The sequence below is a fragment of the Colossoma macropomum genome, unplaced genomic scaffold (assembly GCF_904425465.1).
Source record: "Colossoma macropomum unplaced genomic scaffold, Colossoma_macropomum, whole genome shotgun sequence".
Classification (NCBI taxonomy): domain Eukaryota; kingdom Metazoa; phylum Chordata; class Actinopteri; order Characiformes; family Serrasalmidae; genus Colossoma; species Colossoma macropomum.
Window position 1 is genome coordinate 40,700,113 of NW_023494803.1, and position 16,517 is coordinate 40,716,629.

The window sequence follows — 16,517 nt, forward strand, 5'->3', positions numbered from 1 at the left end:
TAGAAACCTGAACTTCCCTCGCTTTTTTTAATAAACATTGAATGTAAATGTTGAAAACATACCACTCACTCTCCAGGCCTTAATGAAGCCAGGTTTGAATCCAACGTTTTTGTGACGTCACAACATATCAGCCTATTCAGCCTGCAGCAGTTTAGCTCCGCCCACTCACCCTGACCTCATGAGGAGTGTTTTGGTCTGAAATCCTTTTTGAATGTGGCATGATAGAGTGCAGCCAATCAGAACAGAGCTAATTTGCATATATCAGTCTTAAAGGCACAGTAACGGAACAGCCTGTTTAATTCTAAGGGATTAAGAGAGGACAGAAAGATGACATACGACTTTTTGGCTCATAAAATGAGACAAACACTGTAAGTGGATCTCAAGGAAACAGGTAGGATATGATTCAACCTATTTACAGTTGTTTGTTTCTTGTTTGAAATATTTTTATTTAGTGAAAGTGTCACGTTCCATTGGTAGATCATATTGTTTATTTTGAGGTGAATGCTCATCTTCAGTGTAAATGAGCATCAAAAGGGGAAAAAAAACAACAAAATAATAATAGATTAAGAAAAGGACAACAAAGCCCAATGATATATATGTAATTTACATATATCAGTCTTAAAGGTACAATATTAACGACAGCCTGTTTAATTCGAAAGGAATAAAGAGAGGTTGCAAAATTCATTTCAAAATGAATTGAATGTTTTTGGTAAATTAAACGACAGAATTACATCAGAAAATCATACAAGAGAGGTTTAACATGTTCGGCGTGAGTGATTATTTTTCAGTATTGTTTATTCAGTTAATAGTACACTAAATATGCAGTAATGCTGCTTAAGGTTCAGCTTGTCTCGGATTTATTGATGTTTCAGCTTCTGAACCACATTGTTAATGAGTTTATATAACCAGCGCAGTCAGTCAGCGTCTCTTCTCAGCTCCTTTCACTATTGATGTTTCATAACTGCTCATTAAAATCACTGATAAGGGAACCTGCCAAGATCACTGCCAAGCTGAGAAAGCGCTTATTATTATTATTGTTATTATGAAAGAAACTCCGACCTGCAGCATTTATAAAATTCAGAATTCAAACAAAGAGGTTCTCTCTCTCCAGAAAAGCCTTACAGCCAGGGACATAGTAAAAATACAATAATTTAGAAAAAAAAATGAATTTTGTGTGTATAAAGTCTAAAATGGTCCTGTGTTGGTCAGATTCATTCAAATAGTATTTGAATTGGCTCTAGATCTAGATCAGAAGTGCCCAGACTTTTTGCCCTGGGGGGATGAAGTGTAATGTTTGTGATTTTACTGACTTTTAAAATCATAACAGATTTCTAAAACGGAGAGCATCACAAACTTAACATCAGTTTGTCACAGAATTTCTTGTCTTTTTGTTGTGAGGCGCTCAGACTAGACGACAGGACAAAGAGAGAGAATAAAACACATAAGTTAAATGTATTCCAGGTTTCTCAAACACTAGAGGGCGCCCAGAGCGATTCCAAAATGAATGGGTTAAGATGGAGCATTTGAGTGAAATCATAGTTTATTAATGCTTAAACATTTTTAATATAAAATAAAATATTAATTTGCTGAACAGTATAAAACATTTTAACACTGCTGTTATATTTTTAAGCTTTTAAACTCGAGTTATAGGGGTTTAAAATGGTGCCTCATGTACATTCATGAGGTCAGTGAGCGCAAACAGCCAATCAGCTGCACCGCTCACTAACCAATCAGTAATGTTAGCGTCCTGCTGCCCAAAACCCGTTTGCTGTATAAATAAGGAAACATACAGGTCAGTTTTCATTGCTTTTTCAGTGAAATCCATCCTTCTACTGTCTAACATTAAAGGAAAGTTCTGGTTCAGTGATTAGAAACTATTTTAACTTTTCTTTTATAATCAGTTGAGCTTCATTTACTCCCATTCATTGAGGACTCACTCGTGGGCGCCCTCTGCTGTTTAGCAGTTATGTTTTCGATATAACGGGGGAAATAGGAAGAGGCCAGACTCCTCATAAACCAGCTCTGGTTAAAATCGAGCAAAAAGCCATGTAGTGTACGCCTAGCCATGCAAACTCCAATTCCCAAGAGCCCTCAGTTTGTCACGTGACTCCGCCAACCAATCACCAGTCAACCAGCAGATCCCAGTCATGTGAGTACTGACTGATTTCACCTGTTTGCCTGTGTATAAACGTGGGTCTGTTTCTTTGCGAAGTATTGCTCCTCTTTGTACTGAGCCGAGCTCTTGTTTGGCTGCTTATCCTGTGACTTTACTTTGTATCTTGTAGGTTTTCTGATTTACCCCTTTGGCTAAGATTACCTGTTTATTGGCTTTTTGGTTTCGACCCTTGCTTGTTCATCTACTCAGGTTTTTTCCTCATTCTATGTATCGTACGGAGCCCCGCTGGTGACATCTTGTAAAAATAAAAATAATGCGTGGCCACGACTTAGTAAGGCATGGGAATGAGATGATTAAGTCGTGGCCACGACTTAGTAAAACGTGGGAACGAGTTCCTAATAAACGTATTAAGCCGTGATCTCGATCCCACGCCTTACTAAGTCGTGGCCACAACTTAATCATCTCATTCCCACGCCTTACTAAGTCATGGCCACGCATTATTTTTATTTATACAAGATGTCACCAGCGGGGCTCCAGAGTACCAGGTTTTACTATTCTGGTTTTTGACCAGAGGGATATTCCACAAAGCAGGATTGCTTAGTTTAGCTAGATAACTTAAGCCCAAAGTCAAGCCTGTTCATTAAGAAAAGAGCAGAGGGACATTCCCATTGGACAGTCCTCATCTTTGGGCTTAGGTTATCTGGCTAACTGAGGAATCCTGCGTCGTCTGGTGTGAACCCTGGTCTTCTGGATGATCCTGCTGTCCGAAAAAACGTATGGTTTATTTTAAATCCACAAGTGTCTGATCCGTCAGCCCAGCGTTACAGTATTTATTGTATTTATTGTATTTATTTTTTTATTATTGTAATTAAAATACTTTGACATCACATTTTAAAAGTGAAATAAGAATTTACATAGAGTATTAAAATATGTTTATCTTCTCATCGGATGGGGGAGTGAGGTTACGATAGCATTCCAGGTCACGCTTTTACAGAGGCGTGCTCTATTTTTACTTTGTGAAATGAAATATTTAATGTAAACAAACTAACACTAACATTATCTTGTCCTAAGTGTTCATTACATCAACATTCAAATTAGCCTTTTGAACTTAATACCATACAAAAAGGTTCACTGTCTCCAGAGAAGAGTTACAGACAGAGAAGTAGTAAAAATTTCAGTAATTTACAAGAAAGTAATAAATTATGTGTACTGAGTGATTTTTATTAGTATTATTATTACTAAATAAAGCCTATAATTTCCTTTACCATTTATGTTCATTAATATTTGCTTTAACTCCAGGCCGTTTTTAGAGGGTCAGACCTAAAAATAATCATTCAGAGTGGTTTGGTGTGAAATGGTTCAAATGTCTTTACAGTGGTGGTGATAGGAACCGGATGTCGCCATGACTACAACACTAATACAGACATTTTATTTACTATCCAGAACCACCAGTGAACCTACACAAGTCTTCTGAGTTTATATGGAATATTGATGATGGGAAATTAGTGGAAAATCTGAAAATAAAAAGTTTTCTTTGGGGACTATTTTGACTCACAACATCCTGCATGTATCCCTCCACCATGAATGGATTTTAAAAATATGTTTTTGACCAAAACCCCCTCAAAAACAATAAAACAGTGTCTCAGACATCAGGCAGTGAATTCATAACCATTTCATGTAGGAACTTTCTGTGAGGGAGCTTTTAGAGGTGGACGTCTGGTTCCTATCACCACCACTGTGAACAGTTCTGACTCGGTAAGTTTCTCTAGAACAGAGCGTTTCACACCAAACCACTCTGAACGACTCTGCTTACATATTAACCATTTAATTGTGCTGAGTTTTTGAAAATTCAATGGAATTCCCCTTTAACATCGATCTTGTCTTGCACAAGCAGTTTGCTGTGCTGCTCAGAGCTCGTTTGGGAGCAAACTTGCTTTATCTAGGCTTAACCTGCCAGAGCACACTGACTCAGCAGCCTGCCACTGGCAGAGGCCCAAACCTTTAGACCAGGGGCTAAAGGGTGTTTCTTCGTCTTCCCTTCTTCATTCTCCTCCATTTTGCGCTGCAGGCGTTTCCGTAGCCATGTCGGACGTTCAGGGATTTCACATCAACTCTCCTCTGATTGAAAGCACTGCCATGGCCAAGCGGCTCGGCACCACCGTGTACCTGAAGATGGAGAGCTCGCAGCCGGCAGGGTCGTTCAAAATCCGTGGAATCGGACACCTGGTTCGCAAGGTGAGGAGGAACACTCAGTCCTGTAGATGGACAGATGCCTTCCAGATGACCTAGTTTAGTGCTGACAACACCCAGTTGTTTATCTATTTGCACTCGTTTTATCTAGAACTGTGTTCTGTTCTTTTCTGCTTTTATAATCCAAAGATCTGGATCTGTTTACCTGCTCAGACCCATCAGACACTTCCTGCTCACAGTCCAGATCTTATTTATTCACTTCAGTTTTCAGTCAGATTTTGCTTTTTTGAATTGCTCCTTCACTTATGCTTCTTCCATTTAACCACGTTGTGTGAAGCACCCTGAGCTGCACTTCTGTGTATGAAGAGAAATTTAAAATTTCAGTGTGTGAGATGTAAACAGAGTGATTCAGAGTGGTTTGGTGTGAAATTTCAGATTTCTTTACAGTGGTGGTGATAGGAACCAGGGGTCGCCATGACTACAACACAAATATAGACATTTTATTTACTATCCAGAACCACCAGTGAACCTACACGAGTCTTCTGAGTTTATATGTGGAATGTTGATGGTAAAATAGTCGTAAATTTGAAAATAATACATTTCTTTGGGGACTATTTTGACTCAAAACACTCTGCATGTATCCCTCCACCTTGAATGAATTGAAATAAATGGATTAAAATACATTATAAGCCAAAACTGTATCACAAAACTATCATAAAACAGTGTCTCAGTCATCAGGCAGTGAATTCATAACCATTTCATGTAGTAACTTTCTGTGAGGGAGCTTTTAGAGGTGGACGTCTGGTTCCTATCACCACCACTGTGAACAGTTCTGACTCTGTAAGTTTCTCTAGAACGGAGCGTTTCACACCAAACCACTCTGAATGACCCTGTTTACATCTCAACCATGTAATAATGTAGAATTTGTGAAATTTGAGTGGAGTTCCCCTTTAAATGTCTTGCTGTGAGTGTACAGTGCCCTCTAGTGCCTGGCACTGTTACTGCACCACACATACTAAACACCTTCTGTCTTCAAGCTTGCAGGTTCAAACTCGCATGGTGTGGTCTGTTCTTCAGGTGCGTAAAATTATGAAAGCATTAAAATTTCTTTATAATTCTTGTCACTTTGATCTCTTATGGCATCTAGACTTCAGTCTAGATCTTGTGTTTGACCAAATTACTTTGCCAGTGCAGATTCTCTATTACCAGCAGTCAGTCTGTGTCCATTCTGCTGAAAAAAATCAAAGAAAGCATTAAAAGTTTGGTTCCTGCTGGTGTCCAATAGTCATTCTTGGTGTTTGGTGTTTTCCTGTTGGGTTGATATCACAGTGTAAAGGTCTCTAATGGTTTAACGGGTGTTTGATGTGTTTGATGGTGTCCTTTTTTCAGCAGGGCAGAAAGTGTCCTCACACTGTGATTGTCCAATACAGGTGGAAATGCAGGTTTGGCTACAGTGTACGCGGCACGTAAGCTCAACATCCCGGCCACCATCATTCTGCCGTCGTCCTCGCTGCAGCTGGTGGTGGAGAAGCTGCAGGACCAGGGGGCCACAGTGAAAGTGGTGGGGAAGGTAGGAGAGACAGCAGAATAATTTATTCTGTTTTATTTTATTTTACATGTACAGTAGTGCTAAAAAAAATGGAATTACTTCTGATTTTAATTACTAATTATTTTATTCAGATATATACGGAAATCTGGAGAGGCCAGGAGCTGTTGATATAATTTCCTGGATTGTTATCTTGAGATCACAAGATAATTGACTCATGATCTCAAGATCTCATTGTTAACTCATGATCTCAAGATAACAATTTTGTGCTATTGAGATCACAAGATAATAACTTGTGATCTCAAGATAGCAACTTTGAAATCACAAGATAATTAACTCATGATCTCAAGATAGCAACATTGCAATCACAAGATAACTCGTGATCTCAAGGTAACAACTTTGAGATCACAAGATAATTAACTCATGATCTCAAGATAGCAACTTTGAGATCACAAGATAATTAACTCATGATCTCAAGATAGCAACTTTGAGATCACAAGATAATTAACGCATGATCTCAAGACAGCAACATTGTGATCACAGGATAATTAACTCGTGATCTCAAGATAACAACTCCGAGATCACAGGATAATTAACTTGTGATCTCAAGAGAGCAACTTTGTGATCTTGAAATCACAAGATAATTAACTTGTGATCTCAAGATAGCAACTTTGAGATCACAAGATAACTAACTTGTAATCACCAGATAACAACTTTTGTTATCTTGAGATCACAAGATAGTAAAGTCGTAATCTCAAGATAACAATCCCAAAAATTATAGCCACAGCTCCTGGCCCCTCCGGTTGTCCGTATATATACGGTGTCTATTGGGATATTGTAAAATAGATACAGGTGGTCGGTGTGTTTTGAGCAGGTGTGGGACGATGCGAACGCCGAGGCTCTTCGTCTGGCTGAAAGCGAGAACCTCGTCTACGTCCCACCGTTTGACCATCCTCTGTTGTGGTGAGTCGTTTTCTTCAAATGAGTCAGAATCACTTGCGTGTGGTGTATTATTTTACATAAATGGACACAGAATACAAAGAGTAGTGAATCGCTGAATCATTTCCTAAAGAATCATCTCATACTGAATCACTGTAGAGACTCACACTCCTGCTGTCTGCATTATTATCATGACAGAAGTGCTAAACTCCTGACTGTTTGCAGGGAGGGTCACTCCAGTATCGTCCACGAGCTGAAGGCCTCTCTGCCGTGCAGGCCGGGGGCTGTGGTTCTGTCTGTGGGTGGCGGGGGGCTGTTCTGTGGGGTGATGCAGGGGCTGGATGAGGTGGGCTGGGGCAGTGTGCCTGTGCTCTGTATGGAGACTTTTGGGGCAGACTGCCTCAACGCAGCCATCAAAGCTGGACATTTAGTCACTCTACCAGATATTACCAGGTAATAACTCCTCTAAGTACAGCACCTCTCAAACATGTACACCATGTAAAGCAGTTTTTCAGTGTACACAATAAAAATAACTGTAATAGATAATATTAGTGCTTCACATCTTTCAACCAATTATGAAACTAAACAGAGAAGTCTTGATTCGATTACTATCCAGAATGAGGTTCTAACAAAATTGATATCCAGAGTGAAGTTATATTATTTTTATTTTAATTTTAATTTTATTATAACTTTCTTGAATTAATAGCTAGAATGAAGTTCTAATAGTTACATTAAAACTTCATTTAATCAATATCCAGAATGAAATTCAGAACAAAGTTCTAATAAACTTTATATCCAGAATAAAGTTATACTATTTTTATTTTAATTTTTCAACTTTTTTAATTAATATCCAGAACGAAATTCTAATAGAATTAATATCCAGAAGTTCTAACAAAAATGAACATCTAGAATGAAGTTTTAATAAGATAAATATCCAGAATGAAGTTACAATAATTAAATTTAAATTTCATTCTGGATAGGAATTTTATTAGAACTTTATTCAAATGATATCCACAATTAAGTTCTAATAAAATTATCACAAATGAAACGATAATAAAGTTAATATTCAGAATGTCCTGTATTATAAAAGTGGTGATCAAATTGATCAAATCAAGTCGATCATTGCAGTGTGTTATTTATCACTGAATAACTTCTTGTAATGCGTGTAAGTGCTTAATATATTTAATAAAATGGGTACAAATACCTTCTGATGTGCAGTTTGTACTAATTATATCTATATTATATATGATATTATACATACGAACACTAACATGGCTCATCTGAGCAGTAGTGCGTGTATAGAGTCTCATTGCTCTGGACTGAATGGTGGTCTTTGTGCTGGTTTGTTTGTTAGTGAGGCAAAGTGTTTAGGAGCGAAGACGGCCTGCAGTGCAGCGTTTGAGTACAGCAAACGGTCCAACGTCATCTCAGAGCTCGTGACTGACCGGCAGGCTCTGCAGGCAGTGGAACTATTCCTGGGTACATTTTTACATTTATACATAGATTTTATTACAAATTAACTGTTTACTCTAATTATACTTTACCAAAACTAACGTCTGGCTTTTTCCCTAAGCTACCCATCCATACAGGTTTTCTGTGTCTCAGCTTCTCTTCTATGTAAGCATTTTATTATTGCAATGCAAACTTTTTACTCTGTTGGAGGTGGGGCTACTTTTTTGGCCATAGAAAGTCACAGACCACCCTTAATTTAGTGAATTTCCAGTCAAAATGGCCAGTAAGTACAAGTTATTGCTTGGTCAGGAGATTAGATATAAGATAATCTACTTGCACAAGGAAGAAGAAAGACAAAGTTTCCAAAAACTGATTAAAAGCTACAGAGAAAATGTGGCTCCTAACAACCACCTGGAAGACCTGGTAGACACCAAAACTGCCCCCCATCAGATAAACAGCACTTAAAGCTTTCATCTCTGAGAGAGAGGAGAAAATCAAGCTGCTTCAGATCTGAAAACATCCACAGGTGTTTCTGTCCATCCTTCCACTGTGAGAAGACGACTCAGCGCTGTGGGTCTGAAAGGATGTGTAGCTGTCAAGAAGAACCTCACTGAGAAAAGGAGACGGACACATCAAACAAAGAAGCTGAACAATGGACTGACCACCCCAGAGTCCAGACCTCAACACCACTGAATGTGTCTGATTGCATCGCCATTTCTACATCTCCAGCTAACATGGCTAATCTACCTTACTGTACCCTGATAGCTGTGAATTTTTCCACAAAGCGTTTATATCCTTTATTTAGTTTGGACGCCCACATTGCTGTGTGTTTGATTCTCCAGTTTTAGACACATCCTTCAGTTTCAATCTTGGCAACTATGACAAAGATGAAGTGAGACTCCTTTTGGTGGTGGCTGAAGTGATACGAACGCCTGTATTTCTGAGTAACTGTCTGTAAGGCAGCCTGTCCAGGATGTGTCCTGCCTTCTGCCCGATGACAGCTGGGATAGGCTCCGTTTCCCCCCACGACCCAGAAGGATAAGCGGCTTAGAAGATGTGTGTGTGTGTGTGCCTGTAAGGCAATAACGGAACTTGTTTTAACCAGCATTTACACACTTGTTTCTTGTGAAAAGGGTCTCTCCTCGTCTATGAATGAACGAATATGTTACCACCACACTGTTTACTCGTAACGTCTGCTGGTGTGTTTTATGAATCTGGTTCAGTGTGTCTTGTCAGCTACATGGTGATGTCTGACCTGATTAAGGGCTCATTTGTAACGTGCTAATTGTGTCAGATAACACTGTCTGACCTTTGAGACTCTGTTGTTGGAAGCCTTCATTCTGTGTGTGTGCAGATGAGGAGCGTGTGCTAGTGGAGCTGGCGTGCGGAGCGTCTCTGGCCGCGGTGTACAGCGGCGTTATCCAGCGGCTGCAGGACGAAGGCCGACTGCCCAAACCGCTCGGCCTGCTGGTGGTCATCGTCTGCGGGGGCAGCAGCGTCAGCCTCGCTCAGCTACAGCACCTGAGGACGGTCTGCAAATAATCAGAAAACTACAACTCCCATGATCCCATGAACAATAGGTTTTCACCTTAAATACATGTTTGGTGTCTGAAGTTTTGCACTGAAGCTATGAGGCTAATGTAGCTAACCAGTATTAGAGGCTACACACTGACACTGTATGACATGCACTGTAAAATATATTTTGCTGTAAAGTTACAGTAAATTACTGGCTACTGGTTGCATTACTTTCACAATCATTTACTGAACCATATTAACAGTAAACAACAGTGAAATAACAGCTCTACACTGTGACTCTGCAGTGACCTCCACAGGATTACTGTGACGTAACTGCAGTCTGCGGTAATACGGTAATAATCTGTAATTTCCAGTATTTTAACATATAAAATACACATCCTCTACAGAGAACACACTTCTGCACATTTTAGTGCAAAATTACTGTTTATTTACTGAATTTACCATATTAGGGAAAAAAAAACATAAAATCTAGCATGTGCGAAAGTTATGGCACATTTTGTATTTTTTTAACAAGTTAAACTCTGCAAATAAATAGAAATTGAGCACTAAAAATAGCAAATTTATGCATATTTATGTTCCCTGTAGAGGATGTGTTAACTTATCTTTACTTAGAAAATCAACAGCAACATATAACTTGACCAGGGTTGTTTAAACTGCATATACCTGTGTTTATTCACCACGTTTTGCACGAAGTACACACAAAACTTCTCTTAAAGTGAAAATGCACATTAACCTCATAGTGCTTTTGCACAAACTACATCTACTGTGAAAAATCTCTGTTAAATCTTGTCGTTAATTAACAGTGCGCTGTTTGTTATGAATATGGGCAAACATACTGACAAACTTTAGGCTGCAAAATGGCTGCTACTGTTTTAAGCTATGAGCTGTACTTTTGTCCGTCTTCATAGACAGCAGTAGGCCAGTGTCTTATTTTGGAGTAACAGGAAAACTTTGAAAACTCTGTCTTTCTCCAAACTTTTGTTTTCTCGCTGTTTTTCTACTTTCTATTATGATTTTAGTTCTTTTTAAAGTTTAACATAAAACACAGTGTTCTGACAAATATTCAGAATCAGAGATGTCAAACTTCAGTACACTTATGTAAAACTGTCCCACTGCCTTTAAAGGGAAACTACACAATTTTTAAAAAATTTCTGCATGATTAGCCTTGTGTGGTGTTCATGTGTTTGTTACTCAGTGGTCTGCTGGACCCACTGCATTAGAGTTTTTAAATCAACACAGCCATAACAATTTATGTAAAAATACCAGATGTTTCAAAATATCAAGTGTCCAGCGTAGGGTTCTCCTTTAGCAGCTGTAGCCAGTCAGCAGCCTGTCCATGTTGTCCACCCTCACACACACACACACACACACATATACAAACACACACACACACACACACACACACACTAACAGCAGGCCATGTAGGAGGAGAACAGAGTGAAGGACACAGCACCTCCACACTTTTACTCCCCGCGGGTTCAGCCCAACACCACATGTGTAATATAAATGTGTGGGGGGTGAACAGAGTGAAGACACTGAAAATAGGTTATTTTATATGTTCTTCACAGAAAATGAGCAAAGAACAAGAATCTGAGGTTGAAATAATAATAAATCGCATCATTTTTCTTTTGGTAAACATTGAAAATGGGTCCCCACAGACCTGAACACCACACAAGGGTTAAATGGTTGAGATGTAAACATTGATTCAACAGTGACTCAGAGTGGTTTGGTGTGAAACTCTCTGTTCTAGAGAAACTTACCGAGTCAGAATTGTTCACAGTGGTGGTGATAGGAACCAGACGCCTGAAGAATTTGTCTCTGAAAGCATAACTAACATGAAATGCTAATGCACTACCTGAGAGATAAAGAGTTCTCTCATTGTTTACTGTTGTAATAGCATAACACACACACACACACACACACACAGGCTAGTTCTCATTGTGAGTTGTTTATATGCTTCATAATGGTGCTCTATTACAGCCACCAAGGGGAGATAAAAAGCTCTATGACTTAAAGGTGATTTCCACCAATTTCAGAGTGGTGGTGAATGGAACCAGATGTCTGAAGAGTTTAATGGTTATAAATACACTACCTGATCTCTGAGACACTGTTTTAGAATAGTTTCGAGATAGAGATTAAAGATTAAAAGTAAGTGAAATAGTAAGAAAACTATTTTACCATCATCAACATTCCATATAAACTCAGAAGACTCGTGTAGGTTCACTGGTGGTTTTGGATAGTAAATAAAATGTCTATATTAGTGTTGTAGTCATGGCGACCCCTGGTTCCTATCACCACCGCTGTAAAGAGTCTCTACAATCAACCATTTCACACCAAACCACTCTGAATCACTCTGTTTACGTTAAAACATTAAAATTATGATGCAATCTTGGAAAATCAGTGGAATTCCACTTTATCTACTCCAATAATAAAACAATGTGACCAGCAGAGAGTGCTGATACTGTACTAAACACCTAATACTTTACAATGTCATTAAAACTGACTTCATCCTACTAGAATTAGACTTTAATGATGGCGGAGTTATTAGAGTATATGATAGAGTATAGGGTGTTGCTGATGGATTAAAATGTGTCCATTAAGGAAATCTAAAGAAAAGGATATTTTATCACATCAGCTCAGTCATTAAGCTTCAGGACAGCGAGGACAGTCAGTGCTTTTTATTCTATCACTGCTTCCTGCACAGCTGCTCCGGGTTATAGTTTAGTTGGGAAGCCAGTAAGCAGACCTGGGTTCTGTTCCTCGTAAACTGGGGCCACATTTAGTAGGAGATACCTGAGACCCAGTCAGTGAGTGAGTAGGTGGTGCACTGTGGAACTGTTCAGCTTTATGGGTGCTGCTTTAACCTGAACAGCGGTTTAAACACTCCTCATTCAAAACTACCTTCAGTGAATAAAATCCACATAAACCACAGGAAATACACAGTAATTGTGAATTAAAATGTGTAGATAGATAGATAGATAGATAGATAGATAGACTTCAGCTACACCCATTCAGTCTGATGTTTTAGGAAGGATTTCAGATGTGAGTGCTTTTTGATTAAGGTGCAATACAGAGCAGCCAATCAGAGCAGAGCTCATTTACATATATCAGTCTTACAGGTGCAGTAACAAAAACTGCCTGTTTAATTATCAAGGATAAACAGAGGTTGGAAAATGGTCATGTAGAAATTATTCATGACTGTTTTTGGTACAGAAACCACATCTATATCAGTAACTATCAGTTATTAAAGGTACAGTATGTTTTTTTTTCTCCTCCTGTAAAGTTTCCATTTTGGAGATACGAGGTTTCGTTCCGACAGCAGCGATATACAAGTAATGACTGCACAAAACATATAAACTAGTTAACCACTCAAATGGTCAGGGCCTACAGGAGGCCCAAAGTTTTATTACACACTTCTACAATCAAAGGACAGCTCACCCAAAGTCCCTGTAGTTACTGAATTATAAGCCTTAGTATGTAATAAGCCTGAGATTTTAAGAGATTAAAGGAGAGTATATGCTCTAATAACATTCAAATAATATTCTAATAATTACTAGAATATGCATACTAATAATTATTATTATACTTTACTTTTTATTTATACATAGATTTATAGATATAAAATATATTTAGTATCTGCTGTTAATTATTCAGTAGCTACTATAAAAGATTCGGGATTATTTATTCAGTATCTACTATGAATTATTCAGTGTCTACTATGAAACTGCTGTGTATGTTGTGCAGTTATACGAGTGAGGAAGTGAAATTTAGACCCACATACATTTAATTTGATGTTTCAGCATAATTAATATAATTCTTACACACTCAGGAGTCACTGGCAGGTCCAAACTTCTGTTCTTCACTGCTTTAGTGTAAGAAAAAGTCAGACAGTCATGTATTTACAGAATAATAAGGCTGAGATACAGAATAATAAGGCTGAGATACAGAATAATAAGCATGTAATCAGTGTGGGATTTAAGGGATGCAGTTACACACAAACTGCCTTTAGTTAACATTCGTATTACAGGTTTTAGTTAGTTTAGTTGTTGTTTACAGTCACTGATCATCACTCTTTAAAGAGGTGCCTATGCACGTATACAGACGTGTTATCTATTTGAGAAGCCCATTCGAAGGCGTATAAATAAGAATTGAGCCTGAATTTAAAGAACCTCACTTGGCTTAGGTGTCCACTGACACCCTTGACCATTACTGTACACTGTGCAGTCTAAAATCATGAGGGTTAAGTGGGGATCAAAGCCAAAGGAGTGGGCACAGTAAATACCAAAAAATCGGATATTATATTTAGTTGTTGAAGCTTCTGTATTTCATGGTGAACTGACCCACAGAAATGCTCAGACACTACTTGAAATATATATTTTTTTTGCATTGACCTTCATTAAAAGATGCTGTCTGCTTTTTTCTTGACACTGAAAAATTAATGCTTACCTTGTAATTATTGACTGGAAATAAAGCGAATGAAGGGTCTCTGACTTTCGCACAGTACTGTACATTGTACACAGACCCCACATGAAGGGAACATATATAAATATTACATTGACGCTGTTATTACCTTTCATTTTGTGTACTTTTGGCAAAAATCTCTATGGCCTGATAAAGCCTATACTTTAAAAATAGATGGTTCTTCAAAGGTTCTTTAGTAAAGGGCATGGTACTATTTAGAATAATGAGTTCTGTGTAGATCCATTTGGATGCTTAAAGCGTTCTTTGCATGGTAAAACGGTTCTCCAGATTGATGACGAATGTGTTGAGTATGGTTCAACATAGCACCAAAAAGGTTCTGCTATTGTTATGATGTTGACCTTCACTTTTAAAAAAAGATGGTTCTTCAAGGGTTCTTTAGTAAAGAAAATGGTTCTATATAGATCCTTGAACACTCAAAGAACCCTTTGCATGATTAAAGTGTTCTTTGCATCATGAGATGGTTCTTCAGACTGATGGAGAATGTGCTATAGATGGTTTTATATAGAACCTTTTCGACAAGGGTGTTCTTCAACTGTTACAAGAATCCTTTTGGGTGCTACATAGCCCATTTTCAAAAGGGTTCTATGCGGAACACCTGCAGCACATTTTCCATCAATCTGAAGAACTATTTCACCATGCAAAGAACCATTTAAGCATGCACATGGTTCTTTGAGTGTTCATGGTTCCATATAGAACGGTTGTGTTTACTAGGGAACCCTTGAAGTATGTTTTTTTAAGATTTACAAGTAAAGCATTGTTGGTTTTTGGAGCCTCTCCGGTTCCTCCTTTCTGTGAATGATGGGGAATAAATCCTGAAGAAGGTGATCCATGATTGTGGATTTCCTGTCTTTCTTCTGTTGACGTGTTTCTGGCAGTAATAGTGCTGATATAATGTATCTTATTCATGTGGAAACGCTGTTTTTCAGTCTAGTTCAGATCAGTGTAGTTTTCACTCATCGGCTCTGGAGATGTTCTGAGGATTTATGGCTGATGTTGATGCGTCTCGCTGCGTGTTTCAGGCTGTTTATCAGCCGTGGAGACGGCCGGCTGGTTAAAGACAGAGTCCCCTTTGTTCTGTGCGGCCGTATGAAGGCGGCTGGTTATGGATGTAGGGTCGCCGTTTAAATCAGTTCACCTCGGCTTTTTAAACAGACTCTGACACTTTATGAATGGCCTGGTTTGGATGCAGGTAGCAGCTGCTGGTTTGTGGCTTCACCCAATCAAACCCTGATCATTAATCACAGCCTTTCATGCTGAGCTGTACGAGTGCAGGCAGGAACTGACAGAGATTTCCTCTTGTTTAACGTTAGAGGCCGCGAGGTAGGTTAAACATCCTCCCGAGGCCAAAATAACGGAAACCAGCATCGATTTTTAAGGTTTCACAGTCAATTTGCCGACAACCAAAACAGCCTGTTCGGTCAAAGTCTTCAGTTTATCATATGCTGAAAAGATGGTTCTTCAAGGGTTCTTTAGTAAAGAAAATGGTTCTATATAGAACCATGAACACTCAAATAACCCTTTGCATGATTAAGCGTTCATCAGAATGTGCTGTAGATGGTTCTATAGATACCCTTTTTGATAAGGGTTCTAAAAAGCACCCAAAAGGGTTCTTCTATTGTTACATTGTCACGCTTTTAACAATAGAAGAACCCTTTCGGTGCTATATAGAACTCTTTTTCAGAAAGGTTCTATATTAAACAATCTGCATGTTCATGGTTCTTTATAGAATCATTTTCTTTACTAAAGAACCCCTAAAGAACCATCTTTTTAAGAGTGTTAAACTGCACATTAGAACACAGTGCTGTGAAAAAGTTAGACCTGATGAAAACTGGAAACTGAGTTCACTTTATAGAAATCACGTGATTTTCATTAATATTTTGTTCAGACAATGAAAGTAATAGTATTGAATTATTAAAAGTAATAAATACTCTGATTAAGCTTATTTTGTCCACTTACAGTCATATGTAAACATTTGTTCTGGTCAAATTACATGTTTTGTTGATTTTCTGAGTGAAAATAAGTGAACACATCCTCCACAGAGAGCACAGTTCAATATGGCATGTTTCATTTTTTGCCTCAATTTCTATTTATTTGCTGAGTTTAATATATTAGATCAAAAAATAAAACCTAAAATATAAAATGAGCTTTTGCTCAGGCTGATGAGGCATAACAACATCCTTGTTTCTACGCTCATTGTCCATTTTATCAGCTCCACTTACTATATAGGTGCACTTTGTAGTTCTACAGTTACAGACT

The 16,517-nt window shown here is 38.3% G+C and overlaps 1 protein-coding gene across 1 annotated transcript; it reads left to right on the forward strand.

Moving 5' to 3' along the window:
* Positions 1-264: 264 nt before the first annotated feature.
* sdsl (serine dehydratase-like) lies at positions 265-10,208 on the forward strand. Its single transcript, XM_036593898.1, has 8 exons — positions 265-391; positions 4,185-4,351; positions 5,344-5,383; positions 5,737-5,876; positions 6,727-6,815; positions 7,017-7,244; positions 8,146-8,270; positions 9,598-10,208. Exons 2-8 carry the CDS (start codon positions 4,199-4,201, stop codon positions 9,783-9,785), a joined length of 963 nt encoding a protein of 320 aa, XP_036449791.1. The 5' UTR covers positions 265-391; positions 4,185-4,198; the 3' UTR covers positions 9,786-10,208.
* The last annotated feature ends 6,309 nt before the right edge of the window (positions 10,209-16,517 follow it).